Raw genomic sequence first — 20,297 nt, 5'->3', positions numbered from 1 at the left:
TTCTAACATGAGTGCCTGCGTCCTTCTCCAGGTACCCATGTACCCACAAGAACACACACTCACCTCAGCTCAGAGACTGCGGCTGCTGACCTAAAGATTCCAGCAGGAAACTCCGAGGGTGAAAGACACACAGCACAGTGGTGGAAGCTGACGGGCAGGTGACAGTCTCACTTGTAGTCTGGGGCTGATGGTGAGGGGAGGTGCTGTTATTTCCCACCCTGCATACTTAATCGTCACCTCCTCCACACTGCCTCAGAAACAGCCAGCCAGGCCATGGAAGGGAGGGGGTGGTGGACCTCAGGAGGGGATCATCCATCTCAGACCATGGGGGCTGGGGAGCCTGGGGACCAGCCCTGGAGTCTGGGAGGGTCTGTTTTAGCACCAGTTCTAGCAGCATCCCTGATCAAATCTTGCTTCCTGAACGACAGTGAGTGGTGGGGAAGGTGGGGGTACCCTTCTTACCTTCCACTTGGGCTCCCCAACCTGCCAAGCAGGTTGTTCTTTCTTTCTGCAACAAGGGAAAGGAGTGGGCAAAGGGCTCCCAGGCTCCCAGGCTTGGGGGTTATAAAGAGGCCCTGAGGGGCTAGGGGGACATCCCCCTCAATTGGCTCCTATGTCCCTCCCCCCAGGGCAGCCAGTAGCACCATGTCTGTGACCCACGGGAAGATGGGACTCTCCTTAACTCAGGAGATCCTCAGTCACCTGGGCCTTGCCAACAAGGTAAGGGCTGCTGGGATTGTAGGAATTATTTTTAAAAATTATTTTTATATCAGTGCAGAGGCTGTGGGGTAGGGTGAGGAGTAGGAAAGAAAGATCTAGCCTGAGGCTATGCCAAGGGCCTGGCTGGGTCACTGAAGAGGAACATGGGCAGACTCTGGTACCCCATATCTTACAGACTGCAGCTTGGGGCACCCTGGGCACCCTCAGAACCTTCTTGAGCTTCAATGTGGACAAGGATGTACAGAGGCTGCTGAAGGCGATAGCAGGGCAAGGTGAGCCTTTTCCCTCTGCACTTGGGCATCTATCTTTTAGAAACCAGTCTGTAGACCAAGGAGCTAGAAGGAGGAACTGACAATACTCAATAGATGTTTGTGGAATGCCTCATTCCTGTGTGTCCAGTACCCAGTAGGTATTTATCTCCATTTTCACAAGAGACCTGTGAAGCAAGTCATACTATTTCCATTTCACAGATGAGGAAACTGGGGCTCAGGGAGGTCAAAAGCCTTGCCCAAGATCACACAGCTCAAAATATTGCAGAGCTGGGATTCTAAAGCAAGCCTGTGATCCCAAAAGGCCATCTTCTGCACTGTACCAGGCCACCTTTGCTTAACTTTGGGTCAGATTTACATGCCATTGGCAACTAACTTCTTCAGGATCAAATGGTGGTAGGGATGATGTAGCTTTTCCTAGACCTTGTCATCTCCTCCTCTGGAGGCTTCAAGGCAAGGAATAAGGGGATCTCAACTCTGTAAAGACCCTGACAGGGCTCTGCCAGACTCACAGGCCAGCCCTCACCTTGGTTCAGGTGTGGACCGTATTGCCATTCTGGACGTACTGACCAACCGGAGCCGAGAGCAAAGGCAGCTCATCTCTCGAGCCTTCCATGAACGCACCCAGCAGGTGAGACCACGCTGATTCCCAGGAGCTGTGGGCTGGGGTGAGAAGGCCCCAGGAAACTTGGGCACAACAAGAGTAGTTGAAACCAGCTGAGACCAACCCTTACCCCCTGCTAAACCCAGTCTGTGGCGGGGGAGGGAAGCCTGGTGGTTAGGTCTGAGATGAGAGCCAGCCAAATATTCCCAAACCTCCTCGCACACCTGGGACTCTCCCCCTCATGCTGTTCCTCTGCCGTGGGGACTGTTTCTTGTAGGACCTACTGAAGTCCTTGCAGGCAGCACTCTCTGGCAACCTGGAGAGGATCGTGCTTGCTCTGCTGCAGCCCACAGCCCATCTCGATGCCCGGGAACTGAGGACAGCCTTGAAGGTACCCTGGTAGCTCAGCTGGTAAAGAATCTACCTGCAGTGCAGGAGACTCTGATGCAATTCCTGGGTCAGGAAAATCCCTGGAGAAGGGACAGGTTACCCATTCCAGTATTCTTGGGCTTCCCTTGTGGTTCAGACAGTAAAAACTGCCTGCAATGCGGGAGACCAAGGTTCAATCCCTGGGTTGGGGAGACTTCCCTGGAGGAGGGCATGACAACCCACTCTAGTATTCATGCCTGGAGAATCCCCACGGACAGAGGAGCCTGGCGGGCTGCAGTCCATGGGGTCGCAAAGAGTCGGACAGGAGTGAGCAACTAAGCACGTTGAAGATACCAGGAGAGGAGCTTTGCCAGGAGTGATGACCCTATTGAGGGAAAGACGACGTTAACTGCCTTGCCTTTGCCTGCTCCAGAGGAGTGGACTTGGCAGAAGCCCCCTGGAAAAATAGTCTCTGCTGACCCTCAGGAGGACAAGTGGTCAGCGTCTGCTCCCCGCCATTCTAACAACATGGTTCCGTCTCAGAGCGGCTTCCCAATCTCTTGTAGGGCCCTGGTTCTGCTGAAGATGTGGCCTTGGAAATTCTTGCCACCCGAACCCCACCGCAGCTGCAGGAGTGCCTGGCAGTCTACAAACACAGTAAGAGTGTGGAGGAGGGGGCTCTAAGAGCTGGACAGGACAGTCCTCGCCTCCCCTGCGCTCCCTGCAGGGAGCCCTCTGGGAGCCTGTCTGCTGCTGTTGTTCCCTTGGGGTCTCTCCTCCTCCCCTACCCCCCTGTCGGGCTCAGTCTCCCCAGGGAGACAGCCTGTTGTCATCATTAAAGAGAGAGAAGTATTCATTAACCGTCGTGGTCTGGGGCTCCAGGGTGGATCCCGAGGTAATGACAAGGTTGAGCCCTGTGACAGTCCCAAGGGCACCCAAGTCACCTTCCCAGCCCCTTGCTGATTCTGCCATCACACCACATCCCAGGCTGAATGGAGGCTCGATGCAGCCAGGGGGAAAGGTGGGGACTGCTCTCTAGGGGTCAGTTCTCGGCCCCTGGCTGCTGTCCCTGCAGTGACTGCCGCATGCCTCACCCACTAATTGGTAACTAGTTTTTTCTCACCCTCATCTTAACACACCCCCTCTTTTTCTTGCTTTCCCCAGTTTTCTTTGATGTCCCACCTCAGCCTATCTTTTTTTTTTTTTTTTTTTTGGCCATGCCTAAAGATTTCGGGCATGTGGGATCTTGGTTCCTCAACCATGGATGGAACCAGTGTGCCCTGCAGTGAAAGTGTGGAGTCTTAACTGCTGGACCTCCCGGGAAGTCCCCTGGCCGATTTTCTTAACCCCTCTCCTACCCCTTTTCCTTCCTGCTTCTCTTTTTTCCTTCCCTTTTCTCCCTTTCTTCACATTCTACCTCCCTCATCACCTCGCCTCACTTCCAAGGAGGGGGACCGGCCCTAGCCGTCTTGCTTCATGATATGGATGCCGCCATCCTCTTTTCACTGTCTGGCCACCACCCGAGTAACTGATTGCCTCCCTCCCGGAGCAGTCTGACACCGGGAGATGAGGCCGCCCCACAGGGCACGACCCCACAGCACACAGGTTACTCGCGGCTTAGAGATGCTTTCAGGGTGGCCACGGTGGTGCTTCTGCCTTACATCCTGGGAACTAGAGACCATCAAGCAGGGGATGGCGGGATAGACAGGGCACAGGCATCTGACAGGTCCTGGAGGTATCCTTATTGGGAAAAATCAGGAGGATTCAGAGAGCTCCTGCTCCTTTCCCAGATTTCCAAGTGGACGCTGCAGAGGACATCAAGTCTGAGACCAGGGGCATTTTGCGGGACTTGCTCCTGGCCCTGGCCAAGGTAAGGGGGACTGGTCTGGGCGGAAGAGAGTTACCCCACTGGGGAGCACCCACCTGTGTTCATTAGGGAGCACCTAATGAACAGGAGAGGGCTTTGGGGGAAGACCGGGGTTTGGTTTGTTGGTCTGGTGATAAAAAACTGCCCTCCAAAGAGCCCTCCTGAGAGTTTTTTCTCCTAGGGGGGCCGCGAGGCCTACACTGGAATTATTGACTATAACCTGGCTGCACAGGACGTCCAGGTGAGCAAGGGGCGGGGGAGTTTGCACCATCGTGCACATAAGACACTGTATCTTAGAGCCGGTGACCTGTGTACCCACTGTCCTGCAAAACTGTCCTTGCCTTGGGAAGGAATCCTCAGTGACGTAAGGGGGACATGGGGTATCAGGCAATGTCACACAAGAAGCTTTTTCCACTCATTCGGCCTCTCACTCCTGAACTCACACCTTCTCCTCTCATGGGCATTTGGGGACTATTTAATTCCTTCCATGGCAGGGGACATAGGTTCGATCCCTGGTTGCAGAACTAAGGTCCTGCATGCTGTGCTACTCAGATAAATAAATGCAACTAATTTATAGGTTAAAATAAGCTTTTCCATGTTTATGGATTCTGGGAACACCATAACCGTGGCTCCTTAATCCCCCAACCAGTGATTCTGATTTACTCCCTTCTCCCAGGCATTAAAGCAGGCCGAAGGACCCAGCACAGAGAGGACGTGGGTCCTTGTCTTCACCCAGCGCAATCCTGAACACCTCATCCGAGGTACACAGGAGTCTTCTGGTCTCCCCAGCTTGCTCTAATGATGAGTTCTGGCTGAGGAAGGTGGGGAGGGCTTATCCTTCACTGGGATAACCACCCCCTTCCCCACTTATTTTTCTAACTCCCTCCCGTGTGCACCACAGTGTTGAACCAGTATCAGTGGTACACGGGGCATGAGTTGGAGAAGACTGTCCGGGCCCGTTTCCATGGAGCCGCCTGTGTGGCTCTGCTCAACCTAGGTAAGGGGTCTGCTTGGAACCCACGGGGCAGAGGTCTCCTGTTGAATGGCGGTGGTCTCTCTCCATCTTTGCCTCTTTCCTTCCAGCCTTGGTGATTCGGAACACACCCCTGTACTTTGCTGATAAACTTCATCAAGCCCTCCAGGTAAGACTGATGCTCCTCTCCCCTTGCTTTGGAACAAAAACAGGTGGGAGACACCTCCTGGGCAAGAGAGAGGAAGTTTCACGCTGTTGCTAATGTAACCATCTCATATTACTTTGTAAACATGGAGGAGCTCTCTTTTCCTAAGTTTACAAATTGTCTTGTCAAGAGTAGAGGAGGGAGCTGTGGTTAGAGACAAGTCCATTGACCCATCAGGGCCCTAAAGCTAAAATTTTTGGCCCAATGAATGTCTAGGTGGCCAGATACAGATATGAATTTGCTCTGTAAATACACTGTCTTGTCCGGGTTCAGTTGTTGCCAGAATGAGTGTGGCGATAACACTAGAAAGAAGAATGAAAGAGCCGCCCATTTCTGAGGGGCTCCTTGTGTGTCAGGGCCTCTGCTGAGCACGTTTCAGTAAGTACTCACATTAACACTCCATCCATGTTTATAGACAAAAAAACTGAAGCACAGAGAGGTTAAGTACCTTGCCCAAGGTCACACAGCAGTCTCCCTACAATACACATAATGATCCTATAGGACATTTTGGTCTATACTATAAGCTATAGCCTACTCTTGGTACCCAAGATCACCTTTCTCCATACTGGTCAGACTTTGTTCTATATAAACCAAGGTTAAATTGACAGTCTTGGTTTGAGTAATTTCATAAACAGAATCCAGTCATTCTGCTCATTCAACTAGGTGTCCTAGTACACCTGTCCGCCAAGATCTATATAAATAAAAATCCCACCCAAAGTTTGAAGATGGAATAGTTTTTGGTACACTGGTTGAGAAACCATGATGCCTATTGACAACTATTCAAAATGTTACATAGAAGCTTTCTTAAAACATTTTCTTTTTATTTATTTATTTATGACTATGCTGTGTTTCCACTGCTGTGAGGGCTTTCTTTCGTCGCTCTGAGCGGGGCCTCCTCTCTGCTCTGAGTGGGGCCTCCTCTCTGCTCTGAGTGGGGCCTCCTCTCTGCTCTGAGTGGGGTCTCCTCTTTGCTCTGAGCGGGGCCTCCTCTCTGCTGTGGTTCGCGGGCTTCTCACTGTGGTGGCTTCTTTTGTCCTGGAGCGCAGGCTCTGGGGCGTCAGGCTTCAGCAGTTGCAGCTCTTGGGCTCTCCAGCTCGGGCCAGTAGCTGTGGGACCCAAGCTTTAGTTGCTCCATGCCATGTGGGATCTTCCTGGACCAGCGATTGAACCCGTGTCTCCTGCATTGGCAGGCAGATTCTTTACCACTGAGCCATCAAGGAAGCATCTAGAAGCATTTATTTTATCACCCAGAGATTTCCATTTTGACAGTAGATTGTTGTACTTATCCAATAAATTCTGTACTATTATAATGAGTGCACACTAGGTTTCACTTGAAAAGTTGTGATTATCTAAATTCCTGTCATAAAAACAAACCTGTACTCCAGCAGTGATTGTAATGTATTTGGATTACAGGACTTTAGACTCCTGGATATAAATTGTGGGTTTAATCTTAGAAAAAGGGAGTCAAGAAGTGATACAGGTTTATTTTTCTGGAAAAAAAAAAATCAAAAAAAAAGAAAAACTCAGTCAAGACACTTCCATACTATTCTTTTATGAGAGATATGTAAAAACATAATTGTGATAAATATTTATTCAGAAAAATGACCTTTAAGTGATGGCTGGTTCAGGACAGTTCAGTTCAGTCACTCAGTTGCGTCCAACTCTTTGAGACCCCATGGACCGCAGCATGCCAAGCTTCCCTATCCATCACCAACTCCTGGAGTTTACCCAAACTCATGTCCATTGAGTCGGTGATGCCACTGAACCATCGCATCCTCTGTCGTCCCCTTCTCCTCCTGCCCTCAATCTTTCCCAGCATCAGGGTCTTTTCAAATGAGTCAGCTCTTCGTATCAGGTGGCCAAAGTATTGGAGTTTTGGCTTCAACATCAGTCCTTCCAAAGCATAATCAGGACTGATTTCCTTTAGGATGGACTGGTTGGATCTCCCTGCAGTCCAAATTCAGACCAATTTGAACCATGAAATGAATGTTCTTTATAAAGATCCTAGGGCAGTATGAGATGCCAAATATACTCTCAGGTAACAAAAGAAGAATGATGTTTGATATAAGTTTAGTGTAGAGAGCCACTTTACACACTGGGAACATTCACTTAATGAGCAACTCTTGCACCAGTTCTACAACTGTGGAGTACAAGAGTTGCAAGAAGGGAAGAATGGATACTGGGAAGCATTCAGCAATCTTTATCACAATACAAAACCAGTGTACATGCCATTCAAAAGAGTAGCCATCAGGGAATTCCCTAGCAGCCCAGTGGTTAGGAGTCTGTGCTCTGACTGCTGATCCCTGGTCGGGGAACTAAAATCCCACAAGCTGTGCAGCCAAAAAGCCAATCAGATTAAATTAAAAGTGAAAAAAAAAAGTAGCCATCAGGCCCACTGACAATTAGGTAATGAGTCCAAATAAAACATAGCATCCTATATTCCCTTCATCAGTTTTTATTTGTTTCTTCTAGGAGTTTATGATCTGTAGGGTGGCCGTAAGTGTGGGTTTCAGGCAATTCTGGGAAGGGCCTCAGAAGTCAGGGGCCTGAGGAAACTCTGAAAAAGAGGATATTAGAAAATGGTGACAGCAGCAGTACCCAGCTCGTGACACAAACAGGATTTTTGCAACCAAAGTACTTTATTTAGAAATCTCTCATGATAACATTGTTATAATCAATTATAGCTCCTGATTTGATGATGTACTATACCTCTATTGGGGCTTCCCTGATAGCTCAGTTGGTAAAGAATCCGCCTGCAATGTAGGAGACCCCAGTTCGATTCCTGGGTCGGGAAGATGTCCTGCAGAAGGGATAGGCTACTCACTCCAGTATTCTTGGGCTTCCCTTGTGGCTCAGCTGGTAAAGAATTTGCCTGCAATGTGGAAGACCTGGGTTCGATCCCTGGGTTGGGAAGATCCCCTGGAGAAGGGAAAGGCTACCCATTCCAGTATTCTGGCCTGGAGAATTCCATGGACTGTATAGTCCATGGGGTCAGGAAGAGTCAGACACGCCTGAGCGACTTTCACTTCACAAGTGGCGCTAGTGGTAACGAACCCACCTGCCAATGCAGGAGACATAAGGGACAGTGGGTTTGGCCCCTGCCCTGGAGAAAGAAATGGTGCCCCACTGCAGTATTCTTGCCTGGAGAATACCATGGACAGAAGAGCCTGGCAGGCTACAGTCTATAGGGCTGCGCAGAGTCGGACACTACTGAAGCGACTTAGCACACGTGCACACATGTACCTCTATTATTCCTAAACTGAACCCTCCATTACTGTCTTTAACCAAAAGGCAAGAGGCCCGTTGCAGGTACAAGAGAAAGAAAATGATGCTGAACCTCAGGGGTCTAACCAGGAGAAACCGATGACAGTTTAGTGATAGGGTGAGTGTCCTCCTTAGACATTCCCTGTTAACAGTCTCTTGACTATCATGCTGTAAGTCTTCACAGGTAGCACATCCCTATCCTTTCTTGAGTCCTTGCTCTTGGAGTGAGACTCTAAGCTAATGGCAAGGCCAGAAAAGATGTGGTAGGAATGAGTGATATTGCTGTAAATATTCCCCACAGCAACTGATTTTTCCTGCCACGTCATCTCCCTTGAGGATGGACACAGATAATGTTTGGCCCTAGATAATGTCTATTTCTCTTTTCCTTGACTCTCTCCTCACCAGCACTCGCTAGAATAATTCACCGTGTGGCCCAAACCCTGCCCTGTGAGAATTTGCCTACCACCACATCCCCATTCTGTTTCTTCCTCTACCAGGAGACTGAACCCAATTACCAAGCACTGATGCGCATCCTTATTTCTCGAAGTGAGACTGATCTTCTAAGTATCCGAGCCGAGTTCAGAAAGAAATTTGGCAAGTCCCTCTACTCTTCCCTCCAGGTGAGGCTTGGCTGGTTCTTAACCTGGAGCCCCAGAGCTTTATCCTTTACCTCCACCCTGCACACAGTGGAGCATATTCATGGCCTGGAGAACTCCTGGGTCTCTGGTTAATTTTAGTGCAGAACTCTAGAAACCAAACAAGCTCTGGACCAGCGCGAGGGAGAGAACAGAGTGCCTGAGCCATGATGGTGGCAGGCCTTTCTAACATCTGACTTTCTGTCTGCAGGATGCAGTGAAAGGGGACTGCCGGTCAGCCCTACTAGCCCTGTGCAGGGCGGAAGACCTTTGAGACCTCATCCCCGCATGACGCTCAAGGATCTGAGATTCTCTTGTTTGGCTGAGCCTGCAGGAGACCAGCTGGGCCTCCAAATAAGATGACCCCTCACTGAGCACCACATGTTCCAGCTTCTTGTTGAGGCCAGAACTCAAAGTTTCTTTTAAATTCCTTCACTTCTCTCATCTCAAAGTGATGTCTGCACCTGGGTCCCCTAGCTCTGTCCTGGGTGTGCAAAACGAGATCACTTGGATAGTTTCTGTCCTATTCATTCTTCCTGAATTCTGGCCAGAACATCTCGCTGATGCTTGATTTCTTTTGGCAAACTTCTCTGTCATTTGTGTTCCCTGATTGAAGTTTGGGTGGAGCAGGACACTGGCTGGGAGGAGGCCTTGAAGTTGGAGGTGCCTTTGATGTGCACTTGGGTATTCAACAGGAGTCCTGTTTGAGGCTCTAAACTGCAGTTGTCAACAACCTGCCTCCTCTGTGCATCCCCCTCACCCCCATTATTCTCTCTTCCCCAGGAAATTTCAGGCAAAATAAGTGAGAACCAGGAACCACGAGGAACCTGGTGGGCTACAGTCCATAGTGTGGCAAGAGGTGAACATGACTTAACAACTAAACAACACATGTGCATGCTAAATTGCTTCAGTCGTGTCTGACTCTTTGCGACCCTATGGACTGTAGCCTGCCAGGCTCTCTGTCTGTGGAATTCTCCAGGCAAGAATACTGAAGTTGGTAAACAGCAACATCCACATGAAAAAAAAAAAAAAGGACAAAGCAGACTTTTGGCTCCCCCTGCTGGCTCTCTTAGAAATGACAGGCCACCCCCTCTAGCCTCTTTACCATCCCTGCACCCCCACCCCCCACCACGGTTTGCATTCCTCAATTGGGTCAAATACTTAACAGCATAGCTGCAGGGTAAGGCAAACAGCAGACTTCAGGAAAGGTTTTATTTCCAAATTCCTAGGAAGGCATTACAAATAATTGAGATAGAAACCCAAATCAAAACCTGAAACAAACGGATGGATGGATGGATTCGGATGGGCCTATAGGATGACCCAGCCATTCAGGGGTGGGAAGTAGGGGAGATGGATTCTAGACAGACAGGGACTTCACCCTGGAGCCTGAGTCTGTACATTAATGTGACTATTCTGGGGGAAAAGAGTTAGAAATCAGAAATCCTCACCCCATCAACTCCAATGTTGCCCTGGATGGTTGGGAGGAAGAGGAGGCAGCACATGAGGGCAAAGAGGTCACCAAGTCTGACCTTAGCGTTCACTGCCTGCTCTGATCCCCAATATCCCATAAATAAGTTACCCTGCATATCTCAAGTTGAGGGGGAGCAAGCAAATAGCCCTCGCCTCTGAAAGCGGAGGCAAGGCAGCCGGGCCCGGGCAGGACTACAGGAGGACACAGTCGGACTCTTGCTTCGGCCTTTGCCGACGCTCAGCAGCTGGGCGTCCAGATGCGGCTCCTCTCCCCTGCGTCAGATTTAACAGCTGGTCACCCATCGACCATGGCGGAACACAGGACAGGGACTCTGGATGGAAGCAGGGTCAGGACTGGGAGGGGCTGTGGGTAGAGAAAGACAGCAGGGGACCCAGGGCAGAGGGACAGACAGAAGGGCCCCGAGGGAAACCTTGAAGAGATGCGGTGGGAATAACAAAAGTCTGGATCAGGGGAAGCGGGAGCGGCACGCTGGGGATGCAGGGACGCTGGAGGGGCAGCACTAACAGCAAGGAGGAGCAGGCCCACCTGCGGTGATGGGGCCCGCGCAGGGGCAGGCTGGGCCGCCCGGTGCTGCTGGTACTCCTCTTGCTGAAGCTGCTGGGCCAGTTCCAAGTCACTCAGACCCGACGTGCCCTGGGGCGGGGGCTGCTGCTGCTGCAGGGACAAGGCGATCAGGTAGTCCTAGAGAAAGGGGCAAGAACAAGGGCGGTGAGGGAGGCTGGGGCAGGGGGCTGGCCAGGCTGGGCTTAGGCTTCCAAACCAGCTCAGCCTTTCCTTATCCTCCCAATGCCCCTGCTCCTTCTCCAGAGAGAAACACACAGCTGCGTATTTTATCTGTGATGCCAGAGAACACACACCAAGCGCAGAGATGGTTCACAGAGACCAGAGAGGGGCCCGGGTGTCATAAGTTACAGTCTCCAGATGATAAGATACAGGCGGCCCGCCTTGGGCACAAAGCTCTCCGAGGCAGACATGCGCTCTGCACCCCACCCCGGCCCCCAAGGCCCCACACACCTGGTCCACCTGCCGCTGCTTTTCTGGGGAGCCACTCCCACCTCCTGGCCCGGGTCCCTTGCCCGGGGAGTGACTGAGGTGAAAGTCAGAGTCACAGAAACAGCTGTCTCCGTCCACATTGTGCAGGCTCTCCCACACCACTTGCTCCTCCTGTAGAAAGCCCTGGTCAGTGACCAGTAGGTACAAGTGGCCCTGTGCGGGAGAGAACACATACGCGGGTGGGATGGGCAGCGGCTCACGGCGGAAGCAAGCTGAGCCGCGCAGAGCCCGTGAGACTCGTCGGCACGCTAGTTTAGACATGTCAGTGTGAGTGTGTGCATCTTTCGCTAGGTACACATGGCTCTGGGCAGAAGGGCTGTCTGAGTGCATGCTCAGTGGCGGGTGAGTGCGGCAGTCACTGCAGTCAAGCATGGAGTCCTCGGGACGGCAGTCTTCCTACCCTACTTCCCGAGGTTCTCTAGGCTCACGGGATGCCTATGAGGATAAATCCTTTAAGAGCCAAAGATCTTTCCCTCCTCCACTCAATTCCTAGAACACTTAGACAATTTCTAGCTTTGGAAAACTATGTGCGTTAGTCGCTCGCTCGTGTTCGACTCTTTGCAACCCCATAGACTGTAGCCCACCAGGCTCCTCTTTCCATGGAATTCTCTAAGCAGGAATACAGGAATGGGTTGCCATTCTATTCTCCAGAGGATCTTCCCAACCCAGGGATCAAGCCCGGGTCTCTTGCACTACAGGCAGATTCTTTACAGTCTGAGCCACGAGGGAAGCCTTGGAAAACTATAGTATTGTTCCAAACTCCCACTGCCCCTTCCTGGGAGAGGACGTGCACTTTCTTGGCCCACTGATGGCAAGCTCACTCCTTACGTCTCGCTCTGGCCAGTGAAATGGTAGCAGAGCCAACACTGTGCATGGTGTGTCCCTCTCGCTCTCCCGTGTTCCAGAGAAAGGCTGTTTTGTCAGCCAGGGCCCCAGACTGAAGATGATGTGGGACAGAACTGTAGCCAACCCACAGTGGACATGCAACATGAATGAGAAATAAACCTTCGTCATGGTGAACCACAGGGATTTTAGGGGTCATTTGTTACCACAGCTTAATCTACCTTGTCCTGACCAAAATACTGACCCAGAAGAAATAGGCATGAGGAAATAGACAGCACTCCAACCTCCCACCTCCAAACCCGCATCACCTTATGCTTAGTCATAGTGCTGAAGTGGTTGTTTCGGAAAAAGACGCTAAGTTCGCCCTCCTTGGCAGCTGCTGTTAGCTCACATAGACCATGGTAGGTCAGCTGGGCAGCAGTGGTCTCCAGGAACTGCTCTGCAATCAGGCCTGGCGGCAAGGACAAGAAAAGAGAGACAGGAGACTCAAATCCAAAGTCCACAGGAGGATCATCCAGAGAGCCCCTATCAAAGCCCTAGAGATCAGTCCCATCTTGGGATATCCCTTCCTTGAAGCCTGGTTATATTCATCCATTCAACAGATGCTGAACTTCCCTGGTGGGCCAGTGGCTAAGACTCCGAGCTCCCAATTCAGGGAGCCCGGATTCGATTCTTGGTCAGGGAACTAGATTCCAAACACCACAACTAAGAGACGCAGGTGGGGACTTCCTTGGTGGGCCAGTGGCTAAGACTCTATGCTCCTAATGCAGGGGGCCCAGGTCAGAGAACTAGATCCCACATGCCACAACTAAGACCCTCCACAGATAAATAAATAATTATTTTTTTAAAATGAGAGAGAAAGACTCAGGTGTACACGCATGCTAAGTCGCTTCACTCGTGTCCTTACTCTCCGCAACCCTATGGACTGTAGCCCGCCAGGCTCCTCTGTCCATGGGGATTCTCCAGGCAAAAATACTGGAGTGGATTGCCATGCCCTTCCTCCTGGGGATCTTCCCAACCCAAGGATCAAACCTGAGCCTCTTGCATGTCCTGCACTGCAGGCAGATTCTTTACCCACTGAACCACCTGGGAAGCCCATGCTGCCACTAAAAAAAAATCCCACATGTCACAACTAAGACTCAGCCAAATAAATAAACAGATGCTAACGGAGCAACCAGGCACTGGGGGATACATCAGTGAACGAAACACACAGCTCCCCAAACTCCTGCTCATGGTGCCTACATTCTCATGGGACATGGTGGTGGAAAGACAGACGATAAACACTAAACCTCAGCAGCCACCATTCCCTCCACAAAAGATTGCCGAGGAGAAGGGAGGAATGTCACCTTCCGTCACGAGGTTGGTGTCACTGGAGTGCTTGCAGGTGATGATCTTCTCCACCAGCTGGTTGTAGCTCAGCTTCCCGACTGCACTCACAGCCTCAGGACTCTGCATGGGCAGCGGGGTGCGGTGGTACCCCCCAAAATGGAGAGCTTTTTTTTAGGAAGGAAATGAACCAAGCCGACAAGGATTGCAACCCTATGACAAAAGCTTCCTGAAACTTTTGATGTCTAAAGAACTGACCCATTTTCATATTGCTTGCTTGTGTTTGAATGTTACCCCCAAAAGTTAAAAACTAAAGGAATTCCACACTGAATCCAACCTTGAAACCCCAATCCCCTCCCTAGCCAATCTACTCCCTACCTCCCTAACCCTAACCCCACGAAATTTTGCTTCTCTCTCAGCTTGAGCCGGCTGAGTCTCATGTGGGCCCTTCTGCCCTCACCTGTGGATCAACAAGCCAGCCATGGTACAGAGGTATGCCAAGGAGGTCAAAGACACTGCACTCAGGTGTATACTCAAAATCAGAGACACCTGTGAAGCGCACATTGACATCCAGACCTGTGGCCAGTTTAGGCAGCACCGTCATTGCATCGTCCACATTCTGGGGATGGAAAAGAAAACGATGGCTAGGTCAAATCAGCACACTGTGCATTTTAAACTTAGTGTTATAGATAAGCAACAAGGATATACTGTATAGCACATGGAATTATCCCCAGTATCTTTTTTAAAAAAATTTTATTTATTTATTTGTTTATTGGCTGAGAGGCACGTGGGATCTTAGCTCCCCAATCAGGGATCGAACCCATGCCCCCTGCATTGGAAGCACAGAGTCTCAATCACTGAACCACCAGGGAAGTCCCATATACCCAGCCAATCTAATTATAAGATATCCAGTATCTTATAATAACTTATTACAGAATTTAATCTGCAAAAATACTGAATCACCACACTATATACCTGAAACTGACACAGTATTGTAAATCAACTATACTTCAATTAAAAAAATAAAATGAAATGAAAAAATAAACCTTACACAGTATTATATGTCAATTATATATCAATAAAACTGGTAGGAAAAGAAAATGATGGATATTCTAGCCTTCCCTCTTCTTGTTCCACTCCTACCTCCAGGAAAAAAAAAAATTTTATCTTGTTGCTCTTCCCCCCTGGTTTCCTCTTACAGTGGAAAGTCCTCCCTTTTCTCGATCCTTCTTTATCTTATGTAAATGAACATATTTTCTAAGACAGAGACACACTCTCTCCCTCCTGCAGAAAGAAATGATGGTTCAAAGAACCCTCTTGAGAAGCATCAGAAAGGCTTCTCTTAATAGCCTGGGTGCCCCTTATGAACCTGCAACCCCCCAGTTCACAGACCTTTCACCTCACCTGCTGAAAATTAAGCTGAAGTCCCTCTGACTTTTCCTGAGGTTTGATGGACAGAAGGCAGTCTCCTACAAGACAGGATTCCTTATCAGCTTACCCCACCACTGTCCCAAAAGCTGCTTCCTCTTCTCCAAGAAAACAGAGGTAATATCACAGAACCACAGATTTTCAGAGTTGCAAAGGGCCTTTGTTTCTCAGAGGAAGAAAGGCCAAAAAAGGTGAAGGACCCACTCAAGGTCACATGTGAAAGCTAAGGGAAGAACTAGGGTGACGACCCAGGACTCCTGACACCCTGACTTTTGCTTTTCATTCCCCAGCCTTGCAGAGAAACCCTATAGACCTTTACCCTCCCTGCCACATAAGATCCCCGGATGAAGAGTCCCTCAGTACTCTGGATTTCTGATTCAGTAGATAGCACTGGAACCTTTCAGGTAATTCCTCTTGAAGGCCCAGTCACTCACCAAGATGGGCCATGAGCTCATCGGACGTGATCACTTCCTTCTGAGGTGGCAGCTTTACCTGGAGGCAAGGAGAGATCAAAGAGTTGGCCAGTCATTGGTAAAGAATCTGCTTGCCAACGCAGGGGATGAAGTTCGATCCCTGGTCTGGGAATATTCCACATGCCATGTGGCAACTAAGCCCGTGCACCACAACAAGGAGTAGCCCCCACTCGGCCACAACTAGAGAAAGCCTGTGTGCAGCAACAAAGACGCAGCACAGCCAAAAATTAATAAATTAAATTAAAAAAAAAAGTGAGCCAGGTGTGTGCTTTCCTTCATGGAGCACTGAAGGAGGAACCCAGAGAAAGGAGGGACGAGGGCAGGGCTTATCCAGCAGTCAGGTGTGGTGGGCAAAAACGGCTTGCAACTGGAGCAAGGGACTGAATGGGAAGAACTGCAAGCCATTCGCATTTGCTAGACAGTGGAAGATGCAGGAGTAGGACAGATAATTGTCTTGTTTTTGCAAATATCTGATCTCATTTGTTCAACCTGGAGATAAAGGAAGAAAAACCTGGAAAGTTTGACAGGTTTGAGAAAAGCAGAATGATCAACATTTTCTAAGACTCCATCCAAACTCCCTCTTACCTTCCACTGAAGAAAAAGGATGTTCGCGATGGCGATGAGAGGGCAAGGGCCGTTGGCGCTCTGGGTGATGATAGGTGTCTGTTCTCCTTTCCAGGGGATCCACTTGACACAGTAGAAGTCTAGCTCAGGCTGTTGGGCCCTAGGGGCCTGGGGAAGCTCCTGGAGCCTGAAGCAGGCCTCTGCTGTCTCTGACTCAGGTGGAGTCTCTTGGGCTGGCCCTGGCTGGCTTGAGCTAGCATCTGGTGGAGGGGACTTGAACTCATCCTGGCCTTGGGCTGGCAGTGAAGCTTGGTCTACTGGCTCCTGCTCTCCAGCTGCCCCGTCCGCCTCTTTGGCATCCTTGTCCTGAGGGCGCTCTTTGGGTTCTGACAAGGCCTTGTGGTTTTCCGGGCTGACTGCTTCTTCAGTCCTGGCCTCACCAGGGGCTGGATGCTCAGGCTGATGGTGCTCCATGGTCAGGAAGGGCTGACTGAGGGCACCAAAGGACTTTACTGTCCTCAGAGACTGACCTTACTCTAAGCTTGATAAGCAAAAGGGAGACGGATCCAATAAGAAGGAAATCATTGGGCTGAAAAGTAAACAGACCCAGAAAAATCTCGGAAAAGGAATGTAGTGCAGAAGGCTTGCTGAGCGTCTGTTCAGCCACTCCAGGCTACAGGCAGTACAGTTTTAGGTTAAACAGAAGGGTCCGAGGCCGAGCTGTCACCTCTAACTTGCTGTGACCTGATGGGACCAAAGAGGGTACAGGACTCGAAGGTTTGGAAGGGATAATTCTGGTGGGATTGAAGACATTGGGTGGCATCAGCTTTCCTGAAACAGAAACGACAAGGACTGAAGACAAGATAGAAAGGGAGAGCAAAAGGAGAAAGAAGGAAAAGAGATGGAGAAAGAAATGTTCATACAATACTGACAGTGATCTTAAGCTAACCTTGCAGTAAGCATTATGTCAGTAAAACCCACCATAGCTGGAATGAGGGTAAATCCTCTGCCTCATCCCCCACCTCTGCCCTTGACTCTTCAGGGAACATCCTGAGTACACAGGGCTTATATCTTTACGGCCCTGTTTTCTCTGCTTCATCCCAAGGCCAAAGAGCTAAACAGCGCTTGGGGTGAAGAAAAAGAGTCAGTATCATACCCCTAAAGGGGAAACACTGGTAAGAAAGAAGTCTTTCTCCTTGAAGGACTCCACCTTTGCAATTCCAGCTTTACAATTACAAACCACAACAAAAGGTCCTGGGAGGAGCTTCCTGTAGGCTGGAGAGGGGAAATGCAAGCAAGGTGACTTGAAACAGAGATGGGTTCTGATAAGTAATTTCAGATTAGAGGTACAACCTGTCCCACCCCACCCCCAGCCCCATTCTCTTGCCAGCTGGAGTTGGGATAGCAACTTATCAGTTCCTCTATGCTCTGAAAACTGCTCAAACCCAGTACTCCCTTGCTCACTACATGGAATATGAAAATACTGATTATTGATTTACATTTAAAAAAATTACTCCCTCTACATTCACCTATCTGTGCAAATGTTCTTTCAATCCATTCCCATCTAGGTTATTTTAAATGTCAACTCTGGACCTGTTTAACCTGCTCTCTCCCAGCACTAAGCATGACATTTAATTAACACCATGGATAGTAGATGATAAAAAGCCACAAACCCTGCCTCCTGGAAAATATCTCCCTTCAACCTCCTTGCTCCCCTCTCCACCTTGGTCAGGGTGAGAAAGGTGGAGGAATAAACTTGTTAGAAATCTTTTCTCTTGCTTCCTCCTAACCGGAGACTATGCTTCCTTTCGCAATCAGATAGGATTTAGGGCTAAGGTAAAGCCTCGGAGGTGAAGTTGAGCAATGTAAAAGTCATGGAAATAAGACTAGTCACCCAAATTGATCATCGTTCTGATTCAAATATAATCTATGCTAGCTGTATCTCATTTCCATGTGATTAATTTAGAATCTGAGTAGCAAAATTTGGGTACTCAGGCCTTACACCTTTTTTTAAAAAAATCTCTCTCCTCTTTTCCTTCCTTCCCAAATGACATTTAGAACGAGCCTCAGAAGCAGAAAGCAGAGCCTGGGACAATTTTTCAAAAGCTTGGAGAAAAACAGGGCTTACTTCTTATCTTTTCTATCCAAATGCCAGAAATGATCTATAATTAAGTGGGGGCTGGGCAATCCAGTGAGCCAAAAGAACCCAGAACTGGACTTTCAGAGGAAGCTGGGTCTCAGAGAAACTGGGTTAAAAGCTAAGTGGGCTAATCCTTCAGAAGAGGGGAGGAAGTGTAACGGAAGAGTTCCAGGCTACATGGTGCACACCGGTGGAGTGAGCATGGAGTACTCAAGAGCAGTACTGAGACTCACAGTACGCATTCTGAGACTCACAGGTACTTAAACAAACAAGGAATTCATTCTTCCCCTCTTAACTAAGTCCTAGGCTTTCTGGAATCATCCTCTGGTGGCGGATAGGGGAGGTAAAACAGCCCCTGCTCCTCCCTAGCCAGTGGCAATAAATAGCCAGAAGTTGGAAGAATCACAGGAATCAGGTCTGTAGCTTCAAGAAGACACGTTCCCCACCTCCCACCCGCAGGAACTTCACTCTCCCTTCAAGAGCGTAGGGTTCTCACTCTGACCCAAATCTTCAGGCAACTAAAGGTTTAGATTTTCCCCTCAGAATAAGTCCACCACAGTGCCCTGTCTACTTGCTAGCAAGGGAGAGGAGGAAGGTGTAATTAAACGGGGGAAAGGTAGCGTTTCTTTTACTTACTCCTTCTGCCCCAGCGCCTCTAGAAACCCAGACTTACAGAGACCCGGGGTGGGAGGATAGGCAGAGTCACCTCCCCAAAGCTAGAGAGGAAAAGGAAAAAAGGTGAAGGAAATGGTTAAGACTGTTTTTACCTTAAAGAAGTGGGGGCTGTTCCAGGACTTAGAAGGAGGGTTCAACTTCGGGACTGCGGTGAGGGAGGTGGGCTCAGAGAGGGGCGCCGCCACAGTCCCGGCCGCCTCCCAGCTGTCAACGCCAGAGTCTACACAGGTTTCCCCAGGTTTACGAGCGGCGGTCCCGGCTGGCTCGCGGCTGCTTCCGGGCTCACGCCCACGACCGGGGGGCCCTGGAGAAGGGTGCAGGCAGGCAGGGGTGCAGCCCAGGTGCGCCCAGACCGCTCAGAGCGTCTTCAGGTTTTCTGAGTCGCCGCGTCTAGGGCGCGCGCTCCAGGCCCGGTCTACAAGCGCTGGTTTTCAAAGGAAGTTTGTGGTTTTTCTTTTTTCTTTCTCGCTCTCTCTTTTTTCCCCATCGGGACAAAGAAAAATCAGTCAAGGACAAGCTCCCCGAAGGAGGAGGAGCCTGCCTGGCACTGGCGGATTTCCATTCGGGCTTTCTGACCTGGTCAGCAGCTTGGTGATCAGCAGTGAGCGAGAGAAACAAGCAGAGAAAAACAACAGACCCTTTCTCTTCTCTCCGCCTGCCGCTGGAAGGGATGGAGCACTTGTGCCTCTCTGGTGAGAATAGGGAAGAGCAAGGGCCCTGGCTGCGCTGGGAGGAGCAGGGCTGGACAGCAGAAGCTTGTTGGATCTCCCTGGGTGCGGCAATCCTCTACCCTGCCTCCACTAAAACAGGGCCAAAGAGCCTGATATTTTCATATTTATTCATTTAAAGGGAAAAAAATCCTGATCTTTTCGAAGTCCTTACTGCATTATTTTTTCTTTCTTTCTTTTTTCTTTTTTTAGTTAAGAAATGAAACCGGTTGGGCTGCACCCTGGTAATGCAGAAGGTGCGGAAAAAGCAGCGGGCTCCGGGAAGAGTGCAGCAAGCAGAAAAGTAGCTGAGCACGCAGGGGATCCCATATCTCTGTGCTCTGGTCCTTGTTATCCCTCAGGCCTCAGCTTCTCATCCATCACTTCCTCTCAATTCCTAGCTTGGTGAGGAGGAAAAACTGGTGTGAGGCTGGCGGCAGAAAAAAAAAAAGGGACGGATTCATAACTGAGAGAACCTTTGATGATGAGAGTACATATACTTGCAGTTCTCTGCACTACTCGGGCTGGAAGGTGGCAGTTAAAGGAGGTTGGAACCCAACTCTACGTTCTGAAAGGCCTTCCAAGCTCTACTCACAGGGCTACGGCAGGATGAAACTTCAAACAACTCTGCAGGCTGAAAGGGGAGTTGGAACAATTGGGGAAGCAGGGAGTATAGATCCCAGGTTACAA

General features: G+C 49.9%; 2 protein-coding genes across 3 annotated transcripts; one reads left to right on the top strand and one right to left on the bottom strand.

The window, feature by feature from the left end:
* Positions 1-63: 63 nt before the first annotated feature.
* Positions 64-9,389, top strand: ANXA9 (annexin A9). The gene is made up of 13 exons (XM_052637706.1): positions 64-158; positions 630-720; positions 896-992; positions 1,526-1,620; positions 1,871-1,984; positions 2,529-2,619; positions 3,753-3,832; positions 4,011-4,070; positions 4,506-4,590; positions 4,731-4,826; positions 4,913-4,971; positions 8,769-8,891; positions 9,118-9,389. Exons 2-13 carry the CDS (start codon positions 646-648, stop codon positions 9,178-9,180), a joined length of 1,038 nt encoding a protein of 345 aa, XP_052493666.1. The 5' UTR covers positions 64-158; positions 630-645; the 3' UTR covers positions 9,181-9,389.
* Positions 9,390-10,069: 680 nt separating this feature from the next.
* On the bottom strand, positions 10,070-19,579 carry MINDY1 (MINDY lysine 48 deubiquitinase 1). 2 transcript variants are annotated; one of them, XM_052636781.1, is made up of 10 exons: positions 18,993-19,579; positions 16,107-16,916; positions 15,483-15,540; positions 15,025-15,089; positions 14,081-14,239; positions 13,641-13,743; positions 12,603-12,745; positions 11,413-11,562; positions 10,924-11,079; positions 10,070-10,649 (listed from the first exon to the last, which is right to left on the bottom strand). In XM_052636781.1, the coding sequence occupies exons 2-10, from the start codon at positions 16,557-16,559 to the stop codon at positions 10,569-10,571; spliced, it is 1,368 nt and encodes a 455-aa protein (XP_052492741.1). In that variant the 5' UTR covers positions 16,560-16,916; positions 18,993-19,579; the 3' UTR covers positions 10,070-10,568. The 2 variants fall into 2 exon arrangements, with proteins under 2 accessions (XP_052492741.1, XP_052492740.1); XM_052636780.1 differs by having other exon boundaries at positions 10,071-10,649; positions 11,413-11,604; positions 18,993-19,578.
* Between the last annotated feature and the right edge of the window lie 718 nt (positions 19,580-20,297).

Source organism: Budorcas taxicolor, chromosome 3, assembly GCF_023091745.1.
Source record: "Budorcas taxicolor isolate Tak-1 chromosome 3, Takin1.1, whole genome shotgun sequence".
Taxonomy (NCBI): Eukaryota; Metazoa; Chordata; class Mammalia; order Artiodactyla; family Bovidae; genus Budorcas; species Budorcas taxicolor.
Note: the sequence above shows the minus strand (reverse complement) of the source record. Positions and strands in the feature narration are given on the sequence as shown.